At 38.9% G+C, this 25,434-nt stretch overlaps 1 protein-coding gene across 5 annotated transcripts in view; it reads right to left on the reverse strand.

Moving 5' to 3' along the window:
- LOC117272010 (myosin IXb) overlaps window positions 1–15,828 on the reverse strand; it is a 38,258-nt gene extending 22,430 nt beyond the window's left edge. For 2 of the 5 annotated variants that reach the window (XM_033650661.2, XM_033650664.2), the window contains exons 1-6: window positions 15,277–15,656; window positions 14,142–14,969; window positions 4,622–4,716; window positions 4,367–4,429; window positions 3,982–4,081; window positions 1,274–1,374 (exon numbers count right to left, since the gene is read on the reverse strand). In XM_033650661.2, coding sequence (XP_033506552.2) covers window positions 1,274–1,374; window positions 3,982–4,081; window positions 4,367–4,429; window positions 4,622–4,716; window positions 14,142–14,903 — 1,121 coding nt within the window. In that variant the 5' untranslated portion in view covers window positions 14,904–14,969; window positions 15,277–15,656. The other 3 variants (XM_033650662.2, XM_078173070.1, XM_033650663.2) reach the window with 3 other exon arrangements.
- Window positions 15,829–25,434: the final 9,606 nt, after the last annotated feature.

Genomic DNA, 25,434 nt, shown 5'->3' on the forward strand with positions numbered 1-25,434 from the left:
GAAAGCTTTTAATCCCATTATCAGTTTTAACAAATAATCTGATTGAACTGTTTCATATTCAGGTTGCCCTTAAGTTTAACTCGCTCCTACTTACTTAGACACTGACTATTTCTTCTCATACTGTCATACACACTGTATACTGACGTGTTTCTTTTGGTATCTTATTTACATTTCTTTTTCTGTTTATTTCAACCTTGATGCTAGTTAATCAGAGTCTCAGTCATGTCATAACCCAAAGCTGGTGTGAAACTTGTGCATATGAAGCCAACTAACAACAATATCTGGGAAGATAAACATTGCTGTGTTGATGTAAACAGATCAGTGTTGCCCTCTAGGAAGCACATCTAGTACTATAGAGGCTCATAGCAGGTGATAGTTGACACTGCCATTATCATATTTTCTATGTTGGTATGTCTAATCAGCTACATTAGACAACAAAGCCTAAAAACAAGCTGTACATGCAGGTCAAGAGTTGCTGAGTAAGTTCAACTAACTATAAAGGAATGCCTTAAGAGACTATTCATGTTTATTTCTGTGGACTTCACTTTGACTCCTCCTCTGAATCTCTGGAGGTGTTTACTAAGGAATGTCTGAGGTCATTTATAAAGGAAAAAATGACTTTGTCCATAGTTTCTGCCTGTTTTGTTTCCAACTGTACACTTCTCTTTAGACCTCTTCACTTAAACAGTGACTGTGTCTTCAGTGTAGTTATTCACCAGGAGGACCAACCTGAACAGGTTATAAACTATGCTGCTAGCGCTTTTATGTGTACGCAGTGTCCCGAGGCTGTCAGCCACTTGTCAACATGCTTGCTGCATTTTTCTCCTGCTTGACTTGACAAGCTCTGACCTGTTACTGACACCAGTATAGAAAGCAGGAACTCTTTGACGGTGTTCAGTTTAATACCAAATTACATCGTCTACCTGTGTAAATTTAGATGAAGCTGACTCAGAGCTGTGCTGTGTCACTATGAGGTGACTGAGAGGCAAAGTGAAATGTTGTTGTTCCACACACAGCAAATATTTGTCCTTCAAATAGTTCTGTAAGTCCTTTCTTTCTCCACCGTCTCAGGGGACCAAGTGAGTGAGCTTTACGGTAAAACTATATGTGCCTGAGACAGTCTAAACCTTCTGGCATGTGCTGTTGTGTCCTTGATGACAAACCTACATGTCTGACAGCAAACAATGACAACAACAACAACAACAAAAAACAAATGTTTGACTCCAGCCTGCAGCATTCTAGTTGCTCTGTTCATTATCAAAAACAGACATACTGTTTCTTGGTGGAGGCCAGGAAGCCAACCATCTCCATAGCTTGATGGAGTCTCTCGTACTCCTGCCCAAGTTTCTCCTCCTCGTCTAAATGGAAGTCTTCCTGCAGAACAATCAGATGACAAGCGGAAAGAAAGAGGGGGTTAAGATGAATAATAATATAATAAAACCTTCATTTATATAGCAAATTTATGCATCAAATGCAGCATAAAAGCACACAGTCATAATATCTATAACAAAACAATTAAAACAAGGGAAAAAACAACAAAACAAAAAAAACTTTTGAGCCCCTGAGACAAGGGTCAGCAACCTTTACAATCAAAAGAGCCATTTTTGACCAAAGATAATGGAGCCACAAAACATATTTGAGCCCTATAATGAAGGTAACAGCCTATTAAGTCTAAATTAGCCCATTAACATTACTAATAGGTCTAAATGAGCATTCTGACTTTGCAGAGTTGGCAGTGAAAGCAAATCAATCTGTCCAAGCAGTATCAAATTTTCCTCCAAGACTTGTGCTTTTTTGGATTTGGAATCCATAGCTAGCCTAACAAGGGAAACTCCAGACTGGTCACTGCTATTGAGGTTTGGCAAAATTTGGAGGAAATGCCGGCAGGCCGTAGATGTATGATGCACATTTCAGTTAATTCAACATTTTTTAAATTTGGTGCATAGGTACCTAATTCTTTAGGCCTACAACAATGATAAATGGAAAAAAAATCAAAAAAATCAAAAAATCAAATCAAAGCTACAGGGAGCCACTAAAGAAGGGCTTAAGAGCCTCATGTGGGCCATAGGTTGCCTACCCCTGCCCTAAGACATTCAGGCAGACTGTGTCAGCGCTTTGAGGCGAAATTAACACATGCTGCTTCTCTGTGCCCTTTGGTTCTGACCTCAGGGACAATCGAGATGTTTGAGTTAGAGGATTTAAGGGGACCTGGTGGGCACATGTGTCTTAACCATGCAATGTGCTGATCTTTTCTTCCTGTGTCTATTTACTATGTTTCTATTATGTCTCAATCAAACATGCAAACTGTTAAGTTGCAGTGCTTGTTCAGGCATGTATGTATGAGCATGCAATGTGCTAATTTTTTTTTTTTTTTCCTGTGCCTTTTAATATGTACTTTATTATGCAATTGACAGAACTTGGATATAAGCACTACAGCACTTAACCCTTATTGTCCAAATATCCTCCACTACCATCCATCATAATCACAAGAAGAACAATGTACTGGAGTTTGCATTGCTGCAGTCTCACATTCCATCTTTACACCCCAAACAGTCCCTTCTCCCCCATCTGACTATTACTCGGTTGCACTTAAAAACAGGACATAAGCTTACACATGCATAATGTGCAATATGACTTTTATGCCTCGCTGCGCGATTTATACTGTGAAATTGTGATTGTTATGTTTTTATTTATTGTAATTGCTTCATCTATTTTATGGTTAATGCATTCACTTTTTTAGGAACTTTTGCCTGCATCATCTGGCGGGGGGACTAGCAATGGAAATCAGCCCTTGGCTGCAATTGGGTGCATTTACGTTTTTATTTCAAAGAAAATGTTCATTAATATACACTGTCCCCCTTGAGAAATAAATAAAATTGAAACTGAAACCATGTCAGACAGATAAGAGGAGGCAAAGCCATTCAGTGATTTAAAAAAACATATCGAAGAATTTTATAATTAATTCTCTGACAGACAGGTAACAAATAACGCACAGCCAAAGAGGTGTATGCAAAAGATAACACATGAACAACAATGTAGAAAAGAGATCAACAGAACCATCTTCCTTCTTCCTCTTGTTTTTATAATTTAATTACTGATACTTTTTGATTAATTTATTGATTTTCATGTTAATATTTGAGGTTTTATTTGATTCTCTATAATGCACTTTGGGCACTTGATATTTGTCTTCTCTATACATAAACTAACTTGACTGTACTGGATTTTCCAGGTTGTGTTCACACCTGTAATGGAGTTTTAAAAGGTGAAAATTGGGTTATTATGGGACCATTTTGTCGCTGAGCCCTGCTGCATAATGAGGAATACACAATCCTGTAAGTTTAGTGAGTGACAGCAAATTATGCTGCACCTGACTGAACTAAAAGGCTTTAATCATTTTATTGTCTAATGTCTAGGCAGAGCGAAAACAAAGAAGATCAGGAGTTAGTTATGAGAATTAGTTGAAACTGCAGCTTCAACGCCATAAACATAAATCAAGGCTACTAAAAACAAAACCAAAGGAAGACACAATAGGCGCTGAACCTGAAAAGGAAATGGCTGGTGGTTGGTCCATGTTGCAATATAAACACATGCAAAATGCGCAAGATTACTTGAAGCCAGACAGAGACCAGCCTTTTCAGGTGGTGTCAGAACTTTAAGTCCACACCAGGGTTCAAACAAAAGCATTCTCAAAAGACATATATAGACACAACTAAAATATAATAAAATGATTTTGTGGGAAAGCATGTGCACTTTAAGTCTAATTAAAGTGAAGTTTTAAAGTTTTATGTGAGTGTCTGTTTATGCACAACACAGGCAAAGCTGTGACACGCTACAATTCACTACTGAGACGTGTCTAGATATTGTGGTTCTGTCTCTGTAAAACATCTACTGCTGGTTTTCCCCATTTGATAACATCAAATGACACGTTTTACGCTAGTCCTCCCCTTTATAGCAGCAGCTAAGTGTGTGGATCAAAGGTACCTGCTTGAGGTAGAGATAGTCTTGCGGCTTTAACAGATGAAACTCCTCCTGCTCGTCTTTGGACGCACCCACCAGCAGATAGTAAAACACGTGGAAGTTCCTGCGGGTCAGAGGTCACACGGCGCCGATACAGTAAATCAGGGCTCACACATGTTTCATTTCAACTCTGGTGTTTACTCAACATTTTACTGCACACAGTGCTGTGAAGGTGGTTAGGTTAGGGTGAGTGTTTTGAGTGTCTGAGACTGCTTTTACTGGCTTATGTTAAAGGTCAGAGTTCAGGTAAAACTTGGAGACAATGTGACCAAGGTTGGTACCATTTATGTACTATTTCCATGCTCATTTGAATGTATAAATTAGAAATAAAATATAAGCTTAATAATACCTCTCCCTTTGATCTCTGGACACCAGGCGGCACTTTTCTAGTAGGTACTTCTCAATAACTGCCCTGCAAGAGACACACAAGAGGAGAATGTCAACAGAACCTGAGAAGCTTTGGTGTGGTTGCCAACATTGTACAATTACGACACAGCAAGAAAAATGATCTGTTAAATGTAACATATATATAAATATTAACCAAGACAAACTGTTAACTGTACTGCAGAGGCCTTGAAGAGAAAAATAAAACATGAAGCCTTACCCTCTGATGACACCACTCTCCAGATAGTTGAGCTGGATGAATTTCCCAAAGCGACTGGAGTTGTTATTCTCTGCAGTCCTTGCGTTGCCAAAGGCCTGTTTAAAACACAGCGAACATAAGTTTTTGCTAAAATAAACAGTCAAATTTGTAGGCATGTTTCTCACAGACGCTGGCACCCAGACCTAAACACTGCAAATGTTTGCTGCGTAGAGCAGCGATTAAATTAGTTACTGTGGTTTGTGGATGGCAAGTGGGAAGGTACTGTAACCTTATGAAACATTGGAGATTAAAGAACTAGAGGTGCAACTACAGTGATTTTCATCATCAATTATGTTCTAAATGAATTGATTTATCTTTGGTCTAAATGACAATCTTAAATGTTTGTGTAAAATGTCTGGGTATCATTTGAAAATTCAGATACCAGTACAGATACCAGTGCCCTTAAAGTGATACCCATACCAACAGAGTTACTCATTTGATGCATTTTTTTCTACTTCATTTGATAACCATCATGGGAATGGAGGCAGTCAGTTGCATAAAATGCAACCAGAGGTGGGGCAAATGAATTGTTGGCAGCCAGTGTGTGTGTGTGTGTGTGTGTGTGAGAGGGAGAGGGAGATACAGTGTGTATCGGTCAGTAAATGCAAGTATCGGTTATATGCTGGGGATGCCGACGTGAAACTATGGAGGGACAAATTAATGGTGTATGGTACACTGCACTCGATTTCACCACACCACAGACCGTATGTACAAATAGTAATTTTTACTATTTGTTTTTATTTTTACAATACTACAGGTGTGCCATATCATCTTGTTCACAATATTACCGGTATCATTTTTAATATTCATATTGTGATACTCGCAATATTTTGACTTACTGACATACTGATGTTATACTGTTACCCACGGCAACAACAAACATGGCTGAAAACAAATTCATTACCGACTTGGCAGTGGTTCCAAAAAGAGGAGCAGCTTCAGTAGTGTGGAATAAACTGTGAAGTCATGAATGTTTTATGAACAGCCCCGGACTTCACAGACTCTTTTAGTGAGGTACCGCTCAGAGGGAACTCATTCAGCGGTTCCTCTGGCAGCAGCTCTCCTCTCGGTGAGGTCAAGTGATTTTGTCATAAACCTATGGGACGCTCACAGATTGACAAAAAACTACATATATGTGAATGTGAAATATTTATCGTATCGTAACAGCCTGTCACAGGTTACAGTGTGATGATTAGAGGAGAAATGGCAGAGCATAAAGGTCCAGGTGGGAAATATGCTAAGGTAAGACTTCAATGTCCCTGCGGGGTAATTTGGGATACAGAGAGTAGTCATTATAAAAACAAAATAGACAGTACAATACATAACATACAAAATCCAGAGTCACACACTGTCAGACGTAAATCATGGATGATTAGTGGTCACTGCTGATGGAGATAAGTGATAGCAGACTGAACAAAGGACGATCTGTAACGCTCAGTGCTACATTTAGGGAAGCAAAACCTCCGCCCTGATGGGAGCATCTGAAACACAACATGGAGGGGATGTATATTTGGGAGCTGTTTAAATGTGTAATCATAGTAGATTTTATTTCTTTGAACTACTGATATTGTATACAGAATCTGAATCTCACTGTAACTGTCAGTTACTGTTACTTAAGAATTGAGAGATCATTTTTGTTTAGTTTTTACTGAATATTTAAAGGCAAACTGTTGATATGTAGAACTATATCACTTATTATGTTGCAAATCTATTTTCTTAAATTAATAATACTTTTTTTTTTTTTTTTTTTTTTACTAATTGGTCATATCGTCAAGAATATTGTTATCACAAAAATACACTTAAATATTGTAATATTATTTCAGGACCATATCTCCCTCCCCTACTCAATACTTTCAAACTAAATAAATAAATAAAATACCAAGGAAAGCAAAACAAAACAAAATCACATTTAAGGGGAAGAAACCATTAAAAAAAAAGAAAAAAGAATTAATTAACATAACAGTTGCAGATAAATTTTCTGTTGATCGACTAATTGATTAACTAATTGTTGCAGGTTTACTCTGAACTAATCATGTGAAGGCAAAGCCACTCTTATTATGTAAAGGAATTGTATAAAATTAAACCTTTGTGAAAATATATCTGATGTTTGATTTTGTGATTTTTTTAATATGATTTATTACATATAATTAATCAACAACTGAACAACTAAAAAGCCTTATTTACCACAACATCATCATTACTGCCGTAATTCACTGCGTCACTGCATTGGATCTCAGTCCCCCTGGCTGAATTCAACAACTGCAATGCATCCTCAGTGTTTCCATCAGTAATGCAGTTAAACCATGAGACTGGCATCTATTATGCACATAGTTAAGTGGCCACAGGCATTTGGAAATAAAAGTTCCATCAAGCAGCCTTTTGTTAAGTTCTCAATGAGGCTTCTGCATAAACAGCGTGCAGTTTTATTGTCACTTAAGACACAGATACTTCCTCAGTGGATGGTGTTTTCCGCTCTGCTAATGTGACTGCTCTGCAGTTTATTACATTTCTGTGAAAAATGTATTTAATTGGGTAAACAATAAATCTGTCAGCAGGTGAGAGGAAAGTATTACTTTACAGCTATCTTATCAATTGATTAATTTAGAATTTCAAAATATTTATCAAGTACAAACACCCAAAGGTAGCTGGTTGCTACTCAAATGTGAGGATTTTTAGCTTTTTTCCATTTCATAGTTACAAATTAAATGTCTTTATTTTTTTAACAGTTGTTCAAAGCAAGTACTTCAAACACACATTGTAAAAAATTAATTAATCAATAATAAAAAACTGCTAGAATAATCAATAATAAAATAGACATAATAGAGATAATCAGTAGCTGCAGCCCGAGAGAAAACATAATGATCAATCTCACAATTGTAGCGCTTGTTATTTTCTGAATGGAGACAGTATCTAAGGCTCACTATCAACAAAACAACCGACTCCACCCGGGCTAAGTCACCACAGGGTAAAATGACACAACAGGATTATGAGCGCTGCAGCTGAACCTGGATCAGCTTCTACTTCCCAAGTTTCCTCAAGACAAAGGAAACTCCAAACTGATCCCATGTCAGCATCTAAAAGGTATTATTCTCCCTCATTCCAGTGTGAGCTATGCTAACAGTCGTGTCTTAACAGGCCAGAGCAATGCTTACGCAGACAGTGGGCGAGACCTGCATACTGTACTGATCGCACGCTGACAGGAAAACCTCTGCATTGCTGGAATGTTTCTACAGTGCTGTAAATACAGAGCATGGTTTTCATTTGAACCAGATCAAGCTTATCTAAAGAAGGAGAACACTAAATATGTAAGGCATGTGGAGAGAAGATGGTATGTGGAGGAGGAAGAGACACAGGTGTTTGCCACGTCCTAGTGTAGGGGCTGGATCCTCTGAAGGACAGATATACGATGAAGAGGGCTAGGTTGAACTTGCTCCTCCTCCCTGACAGAGACTAACACTTAGGATGCATTTAGGTAGACCTGGTCTGCTCGTAAAGTCAAAAAATTCCAAGCTTATCACCAGGAATTTGGCCTTGAAAAACTGGCAACATGGTGGGAAACACCGGTGGAAAGCTGGGACAAGTCTGATGATACCTGAGTTGACAGATTGAGATGTGACATTTCACTGCAACAGATGATGAACACCTGGCAAACAATTTATTTTCATAACTGATGAACTGATTTCTCATGCAAAAGAGCCAAATATCCTGGTTCCAAATGTGAGGATTTGTAAATTTTCTATGTTTTACATCAAATTAAAGGCCCAGTGTGTAGGTTATTGGGGGATATATGGAAATGGAATATCATGACTATGTTTTATTTAATGTATAATCATCTGAAAATAAGAATTGTGTTTCCGTTATCTGACAATGAGCCGTTTATATCTACATAGGGAGTGGGTCCTCATTTATGGAGACCGCCATGTTGCACTGTCATGGGCCTAAAGGAGCCCAGAACAGACAAACCAAACACTTGCTCTGGATAGGGCCATTCACATTTTTATGTTGGCTGCCATAGTTAGCAGCCCTCTGTGACAAGCAGCTTTGGAAATACAGATTTTCTTTAATGTGAAACTGCTTTATTCCGTGTTTTTACCGCTTTAAATCACCAAATCTGTTTGTTTCAGGGAGGACGAGATCTCTGCAGATAATTAAGCTCCTAGTAAAAACCTCATGAACATCTGGATCAGAAATAAGGTGAGCACACATTAAGTTCTCGGAGACAAAAGGTGAGCACACATAAAGTTATCGGAGACAAAAGGTGAGCACACATTAAGTTATCAGAGATAATAGGTGAGCAAACATTTGCAGGTTCAGGTCAAGCAGGCTGTCTGCGACATGCTGAAGAGGGTAGGAGAGCTACGGACTTGTAACATAAAACTGCTTAATTCAGTGTTTGAATCACCTGTTTGTTTGGAGAGGAAGTAACTTCTGCAAGTAATTCAATTTTTGATAAAAACCTCCTGAACAATGAACACTGAAGGAATTCCAGCTGGTTGCAGTGTCCAGTCCTCACCGCTACATTCCACTAAATCCCCTTAAATCTTACATACTGGACCTTTAAATATCTTTGGGTTTTGGACTGTCATCTGACAAAATTAAGTGATTTGCAAATGTCACCTCTAAAGGCCTTTACACACCAGGGGTGTGACGAATATACGACATATAAATGCAAACAACATATAAATGCAAATACTCCCCTGCATCAAAACTATTCAGACTGACAGCAATGCAGATTTGCAACGGTTGCAATAGGTCCGCCATTGTCATGAAGTTTTGATATGACATCCGTTCTAAACAACGTGATTGGCTGATGCCTTACTTCGCAGAGTGAAAGCTCAGAAAAATCTAACTTATTCCAAAAAATTGTGTCCTCTTTGCCGCATGATATTTGTGTTCTGTGTGAAAGTACTCGTGAAAAAAACAACAACAATTCAAAACAATATATTGACGATGAGCAAATAAATCACATAAAAAGCCCCCATCTTGCTTCATCTATTCATCCATCCATTATCTTCTGTTTATCCAGGACTGGGCCGTGAGGGCAGCATCTAACATCGACTTATTTGTTATATTGTCTGATTAACTAAAAAGTGAATCAGGCTGCTGCAAAGAAGAAACAATGGATTTTATGACTCTAGCAATATTTACTTGACCACTGATCACCAGTTGCATATGATAATGTGTTTATTTGGGTAACACAAAGACTGACTTTTATCCCTTTAAATTTAAATAATTTAGGTTTAAAAATATCCAAAAAATTCACAAGAAAAAAAAAACATAATTAGAGGAGGGTCTGAAAAAATAAATTTACTTTTGTCTCACATTACATTTTTTACACATTTAATGATCAACATGTTGTGATGATGTGATGTTTTCTGACTTTGTGAGAGTCAAAGGATTGCCTAAATATTATTATTAAACATATGATGCAACCAAAGCAGAGTGGAGACACCGAGGGCTGCAAACGATATGCACCAGCTGTGTCCTCAAAAACAATCTGACAAAATAAGAGACACTGGGATAGAAAATTGTCTCAAACCGATTTCCAACTAGAAATGCTGGCCTGAGAGGATCTATGTTCCCGGATTGGAAACACAGCTAAACAAGGGAGGAAAGAGGATCTGAAATTGCACATTTCAGAGTGGGGTTAAAGCTACGAGAGAGAGGGAGAGAAAGGAGGCGATTTATACTTCTTAGTGTAGATTCGCCAGCAGACCTGGCTGAGCCTGTTCTGACACGTTCCTGCTTCTCTTCTCTCTCTCTGGTGTTCCCTCAAAGACAACGCCCTTCAAATTCTCCCTGTGGAGCTCAGCGCTCCACTTCCTGATCACCAACACCCAACACAAACCTCAAGCAACAACCACCCGCCATACTTAATGAAAGCAAGGTGCCATCACCTGCTGGCTATTGACTGCAGATCTTTCCCAGATTTCAAAACTAAACCACTTACAAGATACTTTGATGATGTTTTCATCACTTACAACAGTGAATGCATGAGTACACTGCAGTTTTCTTGCACCACATACATTTAACTAAAGAGGGAAAGAAAAAGTAGTCTTGGCTTTGTTACGTCAAATAAAAAGGGAACAAGTATCTTAGGGTGTGACTCATGCATATAAAGGAAATCCCAAGACTGCAGGAAGCTTTTTGCAAAGCAGCCAAACTACAAAACCATAAAACCCCTAAACAACAGATTAACACATCAACTGATCCTCATCACTGCAGTGTGAATCTTGTCAGTGACTCTAGGCTTGGCCTCTATTGATATTCATTTCTGGTGCAAACACTTGTGCGTGGTCGCCTCTGGTTAATCCTACGGCTAACTGCTGTGGAATTACATCTCAGTCCTCAGTAAACTTGTTCCTTATTTTCCCCATCATAAAAATCAAATCACACTCAAACAACAAGTCACCTTTTCCTCCTCAAGCTAATTTTCTGCCTCTCTGAACACCTTTTAGGAAACAAGCACAAAACAACACAACCGCCTGAGAGATCAGTTAGCAGGAAAAATACTTAAGCTGTTGCTTATTTCAACTGGAAACTTGTTGGACTTGTTCAGAGAGAGGAAGAATCCATATTCAGTCACTCTCTAACGTAAGGTTGGCCCCTTGGGATTGTGTGTGTGTGTGTGAGGGGGTGTGTGATCACAGACAAAGCAGGCCAGGATCCTTTGTGTAAAAGGTGAGTTGGTGTATTGATGGACAGATAAACCATGCACTTGTGCACATTTACAAATAATGGTAGCTGGAACAGATTTAACTGGTGCAAAGTGAAGAGCCATGAGCAGCACTTTGGAAAACAACGTGGGTACGTGGAGCTGTTTTGTATTTTAAATGAAGTGAAACCAACTAATGTCTTCCCTGTTCTTGTGCACTGAAGACAGACTCCTAGAAAAAAAAACGTTCTTTCCCCACAAAACACAAAATCTGGTAAGTTCCAATTACCCTGGTATTCCCCTAAAAATGTGTTATGCCTGGTTTCATGTCAGTTATCATCAAAACACGTTGTGTAATCCAACTGGAAAAAAAAAGCACACGTCACAGGGAAATGCGGGCAGATGTGTTGTCCTGTTACTCATTGACACGGTTACTGTAGCACAAGGCTGATGTGCTAACCAACAAAGAGACCTTTTAACCTACATGAGTTAGAGTGAAACTGAAGTTGAAAAAAATAGTGTGAATTCCCAGTTGACAAACACTGTTTTGCCCTTTGGTGCTTTTTGATTTAAGGAAATGCCTGCGCTTCACGTAAATCCAAATGTGAGAGGCAAAACAAACTATGCAAATGCTGATATTTAAATATATTACTGATCATAAAGAATCAGCATTAACGATACAAATGTCTTACTCACAATGGCCCTCTATGTTCTTATCATTTGTTGTATTTTGCTCTCACAAGTATATGACCAACAAAACACCACGGAGTCCTTCCTGGTTCAGATAACACGGCCTTTTGTGGTTAATGTTGATTATGCTGATCCCATGTTTTTATTGCAGGAAGTGCAAACACATGGTGCTGATTCTATATATTTCCTGTAAAAAGGGACTTGTTTCTTTATTTAGCAGCTAGTGCTTAACATTTTTGAATAAAAGTCAGCAACAGGTCTAAAAAAAGGATCTGAGAAAAGAGTGGGCAGTTTGTGTGATGCAAATGCAGTTTCAGTTAGACTCTGAACCCTGATCAAGTGCAACAAAACAAACAAAAAAAATCATCCACATTAATCCGGCGATCAGCAGCCTCACTACTCTATACTTCTACAACATAAGGGTGGCAGAGTCTCAGTTATTGTCACTGCCTTTGCTGCACGCTGCAACAAAGGCAGATGATCTTCTGGTTAAACCAGCAAGATAGTAGTTTTCTAAATCAACCCACAGCTCTTATCAGCACCATCTGGGGTTTCTGACACCACTTGTGCATGCAAGTTAGTTTCCTGTGGGGTTAAAAATTGGGACAATTCGGGGCGTTTTACAGATGAAGATGACTCAAAAAGTGTTTTCAATAACACATGGAAGGCCAGACCGACGTGCTCTCATGGGCTTAGAATTCATATCATGCTTTTTTATCAACCAGTTATAGGGCTGCAACTAACAATTTATTTCAGTATCGATTAATGATTGTGATGATTTTTCAATAAAATAGTGAAACATGCCCTGTGTAATTTCCCAGAGTCTATGTTACTATGTTTTATATGACCAACAGTCCAAAAATCCAAAGCTATTTGGTTAATTATTATGTACAACAAAGAAAAGCATAAAACCAGCAAAAACAAATCATTTGATCATCAAAATAGTTGCCAATTAATTTTCCACTGATTGACTAATAATTAACTGACTAATCGTTGCAGCTCTAATCAGTTAGTTTTTTTTTAAAGTGTTTGTTTTGTCCAAACAATAGTTGTAAAACCCAAAGTTTTCTATTTGCACTGATATAAAGTAGTAAAACCCAACATCTGAGACTCTGGAACCAGAAAATGTTTGACAGTTTTGCCTGACAAATGACTGGATTAATAACTTGATTAATATTCTGTTGACTGATCGTTTTAGCCCTCGGTCTAAGAATTTGGAAAGACATTTGATACAGATGGTGAAGCACAGCAAGAGTGACAAAGTGTCTTCTTATTGCCTCCACACAAGTGAAGGGACAGTTCACCCCCAATCAAAAATACATTGTTTTCCTCTGATCTGTAGTGCTATTTATCAATCTAGACTGTTTTGGGGAGAGTTGGAGGTATCAGCCATAGAGATGTTTGCCTTCTCTTTAATAGAACAGAACTCAGTGGCACCCAAAGTGCCAAAAAATACATTTGAAACACTCAACAGCAACGTCCCTTTCCAGAAATCATGACCTGGTTAAACAAGATAATCCACAGACCTTGTTGTGAGCAGTTTCATGAAGGAACTATTTCCTTTTAACCGAACTACACCCACCAACCGTATCACTGCGCAGAAGGAAGCGTACATCTACTCATGGACGAGAGGCTTGTGCTCATGACAGTGCAAGATGTAAACTTTAATGGCGGCCACAGTTGAGCTGTAACATTAGCTAGCTCAGTGGTGCTAGGTGAGCTAGCAGTAGATGCACACTACCTTCTGCGCGTTGACACAACTTGCAAGCATAGTTTGGTAGAAAGAAATAGTTCCTACATGAAACTACTCACAACAAAGTCTGGGGATTATCTTGTGAACTGGGTCATGATTTCTGGAGCGAGACATTGCTGTCAAATGTATTTTTTTTGAGTACTACAAGCCGAGTGCCATCTAGTTATATTATATCCGAAAGAAGGCAGACATCTCCATGGCCGATATCCTTAAAACTGTGCAACTCACACCAAAACAATCTTGATTGATAAACAGCCCTACAGGTAAGAGGAAAAATATTTTGATTTGGGGGTGAACTGTCCCTTTAACAGTGTGGACTGCTACAGCAGATGTGGGTGTCTGTGGTTTCAGCAGGTGGCCAGCCTCATATCACAGTGACCTACCTCTAGCACCGGGCCAGCCCCGAGGATGGTCCGTTCAAGCCCGCTGGAGTATGTCTTCTGGCTGAGGGCGGTCAGGCAGTGGATGAGATAACTGCTGCTTTCAGTCTTCCCTGAGCCACTCTCCCCAGACAACACAATACACTGGTTGACCTGTCTGTTCAGCATAGCACGAAAGGCCACGTCTGCTATGGCAAATATATGAGGGCTCAGTTTGCCCAGTGGCTGGTTCTCGTACATCTTGACGTACTTGGGATTGTAGTAAAGAGGCAGGAATTTATTGGGGTTGATGGCAATGAGGAGGTTGCTGGCGTACGTGTAGATTTTGAGCCTGTAGAAGCGCTGGCGTAGAGCCTCCAGAATACTCTCTTCAGTCACACTTTGCAGGTTACAGAGGTCATCATATTCCTCTCTGCCACTTTCTACTCCATTGTTGGCTTGCAGGATGAAGTAGTACCCTTGGTTCTGACGGTGCCACCTCTGTGCCCCCTGCGGCCACAGCAGGACTCTCTCCAAAGGGCAGTCCCCATTCTCCAGCAACTTCTCCTCTCCACCACTCTTCCTGACCTCCAGCAGGCTGTACGTCTTGGTGGCATCCAGGCCCAGAGTGACCACTGCATTGTGAATGACTGCTCTTGCCGTGTCCCCGGCGCTGATCTGCAGGGGACAGTAGGTAGCTGTGTCCTGAGGTAGCCTGGGATAGATCTGCACAACTCGGGTCTCTCCATCCTGTTCAGAGGGCCCGGCTCCATCTGTAGTGCTCATACTGATATGGAGATATACAGGCAGGCTTCAGCATAACTCACTGCCCCAAATGTCTGCCAGCATCCACTGTAGAAACATGCACATCATGTGACCAAGAGGCAGGAAAAAGAAAGTAGAAATGAAGGTAAAAACACAGGTTGATCTAAATCTCAGCTCATTTACATTTTAAATACACTCTTTCATTATTTAAAACTGCAAAATAGATAAAAGAAAATACTTGCCCTATTTCCACCCACAGTATCAACATGTTAATACCTACTGTACCAACGACAGTCGACATTCCCGAAAATTCCCACATATCCATCCGCCCAGGTGACAAATAACAAACAGTAACAAGTGTCAAACTGAACTAAAATATCAAAACGAGTCTCACCTGTCGAAGATAAACTCTCATTTCATCTTTAAAAGTCGAAATACTCCTGAAAGCGACGACAGAGGGAAGACCTCTTGCATCCACCAACTCCAATCACACAACTTAGGGAAAAAAAACGTTTCTCCACCTGAGCTTCCCAGAAAAAGGTGAGCTAACAAACTGCTTATTCACCGTTTCCAATGATTCAAGGTAATTTCCCAGCACTTCCGCGACGTTATTGCTCCTGTAAATCACAGTTTCTTTCAGAAATTTGAGGATTAACGTCTCCGCGTCGTCCTGAGCGAAAAGTTAGGCTAACGTTACTTCCTAGATTTCTCCACACTCACACACACTGACTGACACACATACACACACACACTCGTCGACGGGGTGGAAATAAATGATTTTCCCTTCACTGACCTGAGAGATGTCACACTTTAGCCAACAGGAGATAAAACTGCTGAGGAAAAGAAACACCACGGGACGTTGTGGCGGAGAGAGAGAAAGTGACACTTTCACATTAACCGAGGAGGAGGAGAAGTTAATAGACATCGACACGACTGAGCAGTTTAATTTACCTCATTTGTTATGACGGGTGGTCTGTGGGGCTGGAGCGCCCCCCGGTGGTAGTATGGGGTATTACAGCCAGCTCACAGCACATGACTACACTTACTTACTTATCACATGAAGGCACTGGTGTAAATTACATTTAGCCTAATCAAGTAAAAGTACTTTACATGAGTAATTGCAGTTTTTTTTCTTACTTTATACTTCTGCTCCACTACTGAACTAAAAAAACAACAACAAGCAAACAAACAAAACCACAACATTCCCTTACATAGGACCTAAAATGCACAAAAAAACCTATTGAATATAAAAATTAGAAATTATAATTATTATTATTATTACTACTACTACTATTACTACTACTAATAATAATAATAATAATGATGATTTTAGCATGTTTGATTTGGTGGATGTCTAGTGCTTTTTTGTATTTTTCTTACTATCATTTTTACTTTTTACTTTTTTTTTTATTGTGCAATAAGACATTTACAAAAAGAGTGAAGACAAGTACCTAAACAATAAATTGATAAACAAGATTATACAAAGTGTGACCAAGACAAAAGACCAAAACAATTATGAAAGAATACAACAAATATGAAAGAAGACATCATGATTTTTTTCTTACTATCAGTAAATATCATGTGCAGAGTCAAACCAACAATGAATCGATCAAACTAACAAGCAACGGCTGTGTAGCTAAAGCTGCATAGTAAAGCTCCAAAAACCAATAAAGACATACATTAATAATATTAATAACAAACAGAGGAAGAAACAGGCATTTACAGATGGTAATATTTACAGCAGAGCAGGGTTAGTTAAAGATGACCATAACACTGACATTTTGGGTGGTACTCCATTATAATATCATGGTTCTGTTACAGCAACCTATCTCCTTCAAGACCTAGGTAGGACTTGCAGTCATTTGTTCCATTGTGTAAACCCGTTTAAGTCTCTGCAGTCACTAAGTTATGATTGTGATCCCAGTTCACAGTTATCATTTTCTTGGCAATCAGTAAAAGTATCCACTATTGTACTTTGGAAACAAACAAACAAACAAACAAACAAACAAAAGGAACAAACAACAACAACAAAAACCCCTTATTAATTAAATTCCCGTTATTAACAAAAGAGAACATTTCCTAATAAATAAAAATAAGATAATAACACAAACAGTCTGCCTCTTTATGTTTTTTATTTTTATTTTTCACATAAACACACAAAACATGTTGACAACATATATGAGATGTATGTTACTGAACCGTGTCACTGCTTCTAACTTGGTGCCTTTCAGACGTATGTCTGTTTTACCTTATTATGTGTCTTACTGAGTGTAATGTGTTCTCGTTTACTTTGTGTTCTAGTATGTTTAGTATGTGAGACTTGTGTTCTCGTGGTTTTAGTATGTGTCCATTGTCTTGTCTTTTGTGTACTTAAAACTTTTGCCACCAGTCTTGGCCAGGACTCCCTGGAAGAAGAGTTACTGTAACTCAGTGGGACCCTTTCTGGTTAAATAAAGGTTAAATGAAATGAAATAAAATAAAATAAAATAAAATGAGATACGTACAGTACAGGCCAAAAGTTTGGACACACCTTCTCATTCAATGCGTTTTCTTTATTTTCATGACTATTTACATTGTAGATTCTCACTGAAGGCATCAAAACTATGCATGAACACATGTGGAGTTATGTACTTAACAAAAAAAGGTGAAATAACTGAAAACATGTTTTATATTCTAGTTTCTTCAAAATAGCCACCCTTTGCTCTGATTACTGCTTTGCACACTCTTGGCATTCTCTCCATGAGCTTCAAGAGGTAGTCACCTGAAATGGTTTTCCAACAGTCTTGAAGGAGTTCCCAGAGGTGTTTAGCACTTGTTGGCCCCTTTGCCTTCACTCTGCGGTCCAGCTCACCCCAAACCATCTCGATTGGGTTCAGGTCCGGTGACTGTGGAGGCCAGGTCATCTGCCGCAGCACTCCATCACTCTCCTTCTTGGTCAAATAGCCCTTACACAGCCTGGAGGTGTGTTTGGGGTCATTGTCCTGTTGAAAAATAAATGATCGTCCAACTAAACGCAAACCGGATGGGATGGCATGTCGCTGCAGGATGCTGTGGTAGCCATGCTGGTTCAGTGTGCCTTCAATTTTGAATAAATCCCCAACAGTGTCACCAGCAAAACACCCCCACACCATCACACCTCCTCCTCCATGCTTCACAGTGGGAACCAGGCATGTGGAATCCATCCGTTCACCTTTTCTGCGTCTCACAAAGACACGGCGGTTGGAACCAAAGATCTCAAATTTGGACTCATCAGACCAAAGCACAGATTTCCACTGGTCTAATGTCCATTCCTTGTGTTTCTTGGCCCAAACAAATCTCTTCTGCTTGTTGCCTCTCCTTAGCAGTGGTTTCCTAGCAGCTATTTGACCATGAAGGCCTGATTCGCGCAGTCTCCTCTTAACAGTTGTTCTAGAGATGGGTCTGCTGCTAGAACTCTGTGTGGCATTCATCTGGTCTCTTATCTGAGCTGCTGTTAACTTGCGATTTCTGAGGCTGGTGACTCGGATGAACTTGTCCTCAGAAGCAGAGGTGACTCTTGGTCTTCCTTTCCTGGGTCGGTCCTCATGTGTGCCAGTTTCGTTGTAGCGCTTGATGGTTTTTGCGACTCCACTTGGGGACACATTTAAAGTTTTTGCAATTTTCCGGACTGACTGACCTTCATTTCTTAAAGTAATGATGGCCACTCGTTTTTCTTTAGTTAGCTGATTGGTTCTTGCCATAATATGAATTTTAACAGTTGTCCAATAGGGCTGTCGGCTGTGTATTAACCTGACTTCTGCACAACACAACTGATGGTCCCAACCCCATTGATAAAGCAAGAAATTCCACTAATTAACCCTGATAAGGCACACCTGTGAAGTGGAAACCATTTCAGGTGACTACCTCTTGAAGCTCATGGAGAGAATGCCAAGAGTGTGCAAAGCAGTAATCAGAGCAAAGGGTGGCTATTTTGAAGAAACTAGAATATAAAACATGTTTTCAGTTATTTCACCTTTTTTTGTTAAGTACGTAACTCCACATGTGTTCATTCATAGTTTTGATGCCTTCAGTGAGAATCTACAATGTAAATAGTCATGAAAATAAAGAAAATGCATTGAATGAGAAGGTGTGTCCAAACTTTTGGCCTGTACTGTATGTATATCTATATATGTACTGTATATATATTTTCTATTTTGTTTAAGTGACTATTTTACTGTACTGACTAATACTGTTTTTCAAGTGATCAGTTGTTGATTTAATTCACTGTCCTTTAATGGTAATTGTTCAACAATCAACACATCTCAAATATCATGCCAGTAAAGTCTATTGAATCAAAACTGGATGGTGGTTTCGTATCCTTCCAGTTCACAGGTCTTGGCGATCAATAAAAATAAATATTGCACTTTTTATTCCACTTTATTCATTTGACAGCTGTAGTAAGTAGTTACTTTTCAGATTAAGCATGAGAATAAAAAACACATTCAATAAGCTTATAAACGTGGTGTGCTGGTAAAGATTACTCCAGTGGTTTTAAACCTCTTTGGCTTGTGTTTAGTTGGGGCCCCTGCCACATTTTACATGTCCATGAGTTAGTCAAAGAGACATTTTCCCTCTAAATTTCTCAGAGGATGTTATTTAAATAATTCTGTGTGGCCCAAAGAAGTTAAATTATCTAAAAACAATAGACAATTTACAAATACAGCACAGCACAAGCAGTGGCTACAGTTTTTTCCCTCTCCTGTTTATCATTTCACAACATCTCAGAGTTATCTTGTGACTCCTTTGAGGGGCCCAACCATTATGCTGGGAACCACCGACTGAAAACCTAAGTATATAAAAAAGTTACTGTAAAACCAGCTCCACCTCGATCAGCTGCAACAGTGACATGCTGCTTGTACACTGCTGCATTATTATTAATAATCTAATAATGTCATAAATTAACTCTGAAAATATGAAATAATTACTTTTTTAGCAGCACAAAACAGAAAAGAATATTAGAAACAACCAAACAACTAAACAAAAAGAACGGGACAAAATAAAATAAAGTTTTATCTTACCAGTAAATTTCTTTTCTGGAAATAATGCAATAAATACAGTCAAAACAATCAACATTACATGATTACAATAATTAAAACAGCTTTGTGAAAATGTGTGTGTAAAAGTTGATGTTATTCAGTGGTGTAGTGGAATGTGCAGGTATATGGGTTAGTTCTTGCTGATTAAATACCCACCTATCAGCCAAAAAGCCACTGGAATATATAAAAGAGAATACCCACTTCCTCCTCAGTAACCACCTCACCAGCCACCATTACACCACTGACGCAATGCACTGAAATGTCCTGATGTGAGAATATGCCAGTGCTGTTGGGTCATTGTTTTTCTTGGATATGGTGCAAAGGACCCCTTATTTCTCCTTTTTGTTTACCTCAGGTGTTTCACAGCGGAGAAGACGGACAGCGTCATTAACAACAGACAGAGCCTTTTGTGATTAAAGTTTAATGCCAGGTTTTAATGGCATGTTCCTGTGTCCTGGTCTGCACTCCTAAAACTGCTCCAGAGGCTCCAAATCCTTCTGACAATTTTAATTAACATTTTGGCCTCAAACCGTCTTGTGAAAGCTGAAAATTAATTAGCTGTCTTGAAAAATAGCGTAACATTTATTTATTTATGAGGGAGATGGGAGGTTATGGGAGGTTATTTTAAGGTTATGTTGAACAATATGTGGCTAAGAGCTGCTCCTGGTGACAGCAAATTATCTCAATAAACCTGCTGGCAAAATGATGCTCAACAGGAACACAAACTGTGCTTGTGACAGTGAGTAGTGAACCTGTACTGACCTTTCTGGGCTGTGTGCTTTCACTGTAACTTGGCCTTACTACTCTCATTCACAGGATATTACATTTAGTTTATACAGGAAACAAGCAACACCTGTGCAGAATGACGCAAACCAATGCAAACCCGCAGAGACAATGTCAGAGACATGTTTACACCAGGCTGGAATCTGCTGTGATGTGCAGCAGTGGCAGCATTCTGCAAGTGAACACCTTTACAAAGATCAAACAGGCATACGTTTATTATTATTTAATTTCTAAGCCAAAAAAACAAGTTAATTTTGAACCAGTGGAGGATTACACCTTTTTTTCCCCTCTTATTGCACGTAACCATGAACTAACTTCTGCCATTAAAAACACTCCCAGATAATTAAAGGCAAGTCTTTTCTATATCACATTTCAAAGGTGTACACAAACATAGTTTAAAGCACTTTACATAAACATTAACAAGGAAATACAGTGTATAACATTTAAACACAGATTAAAGGGGAAGAAACAATTCTGAAATATATTAAAAAGATAAAATAGAAAAGAGCAAAGGTCATGAGGGGTGGAAGCAACAAAAATTAATTTGTAAAATGGAGGTGATATAAAGCATGTGAATTGAAAAACAGAGCGGAAAACATGGATGTGAAATGAAAATGATTTGAGTAATTTAAAGCATTTAATTAAAATGGTGGTGATACAATGAAAACAGCCACGTTTCACCATTTTACTCATCGTACATTCATCACTCATTATTCACGACACAAAATTGCCATTTATCATTAAAGGAAAGTGGCCTCAAGGGTGGAGGTTACAAAAATAATTGAAAAAAGAAATAATTTGAGTGATGAAAATGCTACAAATCAATAAAAGAAGTGACCAAATGTATGTGAATTTAAAAACCAGAGCATTTAACAAGCATTTTACATCCTTCCATCCTTCAGTCAGGGTAATCTTTTACCACTCTATCGACTATTTTTCAATTCACGTGCATTTTCATCACCTAAATTTTATAATAATAATAATCATAATAATAATTTTATTTGTATAGCGCTTATCTGAACAAGGTTACATAGTGCTTCACACAGTGCATGAAAATAAGACTATTATAAACAATAACAGCACAATATTTAATTTTTTTTTTTTTCAAAAAATAGAACAAAAGGAACTAAAACATAAAAGTTACAAATCAAAAAGTACAAATCAGGCATTAAAAGTGAAATCTTTCCTATAAAAATGTTTCAAGCAATGATTTATGCAACTAATGTGCTGGCTAGCCTAATCTCCTCAGGCAGAGAATTCCAGAGCCTTGAGGCCTTGATGGCAAGAACTTGGTCACCTTTAGTTACCAACCTCGATCCAGGGACGACTAGCGAGGGTAGGCTTTAGGATCTCAGGTCACGACTTGGAGCATAGGTAGCCAGAAGCTCGGCTGTATAACTGAGGGCTAAACCATGTTGAGCTGTTATTAAAATAATTGTAAAATCAATTCTGAGGTTAACAGGCAAACAGTGGAGGGTGGCGAGAATTGGGGTGATGTGTGACCTATGATTTGTCCCAGTTAAAAAATAAGCTGCAGCATTCTGTGCTAGTTATCAGTTAATTTTTGCTACCTTAAACCAAAACTCAGACAGCTAAAGTAAATAACACAAAACTGATATGGAGGAATGGCTGCTGTGTTTCAATCCTTAGAATCTGTTCACTTTTTAGACACACATTACACCTACAGGTGAGACAAGATGTGTCTGAAACAGGAATAATCAGCACACACAATGATTAAACAAAAAGTCCAGTCTGTATTTTAGGCTTCCTCAACATTTTAGGTGCCACAGATATGTAATTGCAGCTGTGTCAGAAAAAAATCTATATGATATTTTATATCAGTTCCACAAGGCTTTCTCCTTTTCAAGCATGGGATATTAATTTTTGCACATGTGCAGATTTTTTATTAAATGAGTTGGCAGGACGATGTTCCAGGGTGAAAAGTAATTGTTCACAAGGCACCTCGACCACCGAGTACATCCAAAATCAATAAAACGTCTTATGATGATATAGTTTTGCTTATGCTAATGCAGCGCCTGTCCGGTCAGGTATATAATGACTGCAGAGGTGTTGAGCCGGTGTATCCCAATTTAGTGAAAAAGCTCGCAGACACACTGACAGCTTATTATAGTGTGAGGAATGAGGAGAGGCAACGTGAAGTGTTACTCAGCACAAATCAGCTGCTGTTGATAACGACTACCTGCAGAGGCAGCCAGATCCACCCACGCAGGAAGACAAATTAGGACACACACACACACACACACACACATCCTATTTGCGTCAGAAATGCAAATTCATCACTCCTGACAAAATACCTGCTGCTGAGTGCTGTGATAAACATGTTTGTGGTCACATGCGATGTGGTCCTTCTGATTATTTTAATAGGGATAGTGATAACAGCCTTCTTGGCACCGATGGTGTCACATTAGGTGTCACTCTTGTTCCTGCTGGACTGAGCCAGTTCTGCAAAGACACACTGAATCCAGTTCAGTAGGCACAGGAGTGCACAACTCGGAGAAAGTTCACATGATCGCAACCCCAAAATTATCGTAAGCACAACATTTAACAAGCTGTGGTTCTATTTTAAACTCTGTGAGGCAAAGCAAGTGACACATTGATGATGCTTTTATTGACAGAAATAATTTTTTTCTTGGAAAATGTGCAGCTTTATTAAATAATCTTTCCAAAAACAGACATATAGAGTGTTGAAAATTAACTCAGAACAGGAAAACTGACAATGAGTGCTTTGCTTTATAAATCACACTGACTAGGCTCTCTGTCATCCATCTTTAACCTTTGCTGTCTTCTTCTTCTTCTTCTTCATAAAACCCCCATATATCAGGAGAAGCTTGACTACTGTACAGTGTGTCTGGGCATGCAAAGACTTTTAAAGCATTCCTCTTTTACAGTACAGGTGGCCCAGCTTTTTCATCACATGCATCCCTCTTACCTCACCTCTGCGTGCGTCTCTCAGACATGCAGGCGCTCATTCTTTCATGTCAGACACTGAACTTAGCCACTGTGAACAATTCCTGTTTGGTTCAATGCTCACTAATGAGCTAAGTTCTGCATCTTCAGAAAAGTCATCCCGGAGTGACATTCGCAAGCAGGACATCTGAGCTTTGTGTTTCTCATTCTGCAAGAAAAAAATAACACTGAAGGCAAATTGTGAAATTATACAGCCTCTTAATGGAGATCATAGATTTAATTGATGTTGCATTCGTGCTCAAACCTGTAAAAGTAATAATGTCTGCTGCGTGTTCCAAAAGGCTGCTTCCATGCTGTGATTTATCCAAATGAGAAATCCAGGTCCACTGCAGGCAAAGACGTCATTAAACACAGAAAAAACTGAGTTAAGCTGCCCATAAAAACAAACTGCATTAGTCTAATATATTACACTGGCAAATATAGTATAAAGGTAGAATGTGTGGAGACATTAGCTGAAAGTTAGCCAAAGAATTAGATCCCAGTTTATTATTTTCAAATGCATTATGAATAGTTCCTTTCTTAACATGCATGTTAATAAGCCTCATATAGAGTAAGTGCCTCACGTCACTTCTCACATCCAGTTGTGGAAAACAAATTTAGATTATTTACTTAAGTAAAAGTAAAAATACTCTGAAAATACTGAATTAAAACACATAAGTCTTATTAAGAGATTCCTTTGTAATAAGTTTCTATAGCTTTCATATAAATGTAATTTTTTCCCTCTGAAATGTAGTGGAGTAGAAGTAGAGTAGCAGAAAATGAAAATACTAAAGTAAAGTACCTCTATATTGTAGTTAAAGGGACAGTTCAATCTCATATCAAAAATACTTATTTTTCCTCTTACCTGTCAACACATTCTCACTCTGACCTTGTCACATATCGACGTTTGGTCATGGACTTTCCATGACCACATACGACGTGCAAGGTACCCTGGGTGCGTTGGTTGGTGATGTTCTGGGACGCTGTGTCAAGTTCTGCCTGTTACATACATTGTCTTCTTTCAAAGTACACTTCCATTTCACAGGAAATTTACAGTTTACATACAGTCTCTTTCAAAGTAAATGCAGTACATCAATACAACAATGCAAATTGATGTTTGTTTTCCTCTATCAACAAACACACGTGGCTGGGTTTAGGCAACAAAAAATTATGGTCAAGTTTAGGGAAAAAAAAAACAGGGTTTGGCTTTATAATCCAAACACCGTTCTCCTGGGTGAAAGTTGGTGTTTGTGGGACCCGTCCAACATCCCTCCGCCCGCTCTTCTTTGACTTTTGCCACATTAACTTTCGTTATTGTCTTGCCACATTTCCCCCTGATGCCGCTGAGCGCCATTAAACTGTAATGGCAACTGGCCGTGTATCATGCCAACATTAAAGGGTGGCTTTTTTCGTCAGTCTCTGACGCCGCAAGTCACCGCCCAAGTGCCAGATTTTGACGACTATATAGTGTAGTGCCATGTATCAGTCTAGACTGTTTTGGTGGGACTTGCTGAGTGTTGGAGATATCGGCTGTAGAGATGTCTGCCTTCTCTCTATTTTAATGGAGCTAGATGGCACTCGGCTTGTGGTGCTCAAAGTGTCAAAAAATATATTTGAAAAACTCAACACCAATGTCTCTGAAATCATGACCTGTGCTACACCTGCACAGAAGGAAGTGTGCATCTACTGCTGACTCACTTACACAACTGAGCTAGCTTACGTTATAGCTTAGCCTCTCGTCCATGAGT

This window comes from Epinephelus lanceolatus, chromosome 12 (assembly GCF_041903045.1).
Source record: "Epinephelus lanceolatus isolate andai-2023 chromosome 12, ASM4190304v1, whole genome shotgun sequence".
Lineage (NCBI taxonomy): Eukaryota > Metazoa > Chordata > Actinopteri > Perciformes > Serranidae > Epinephelus > Epinephelus lanceolatus.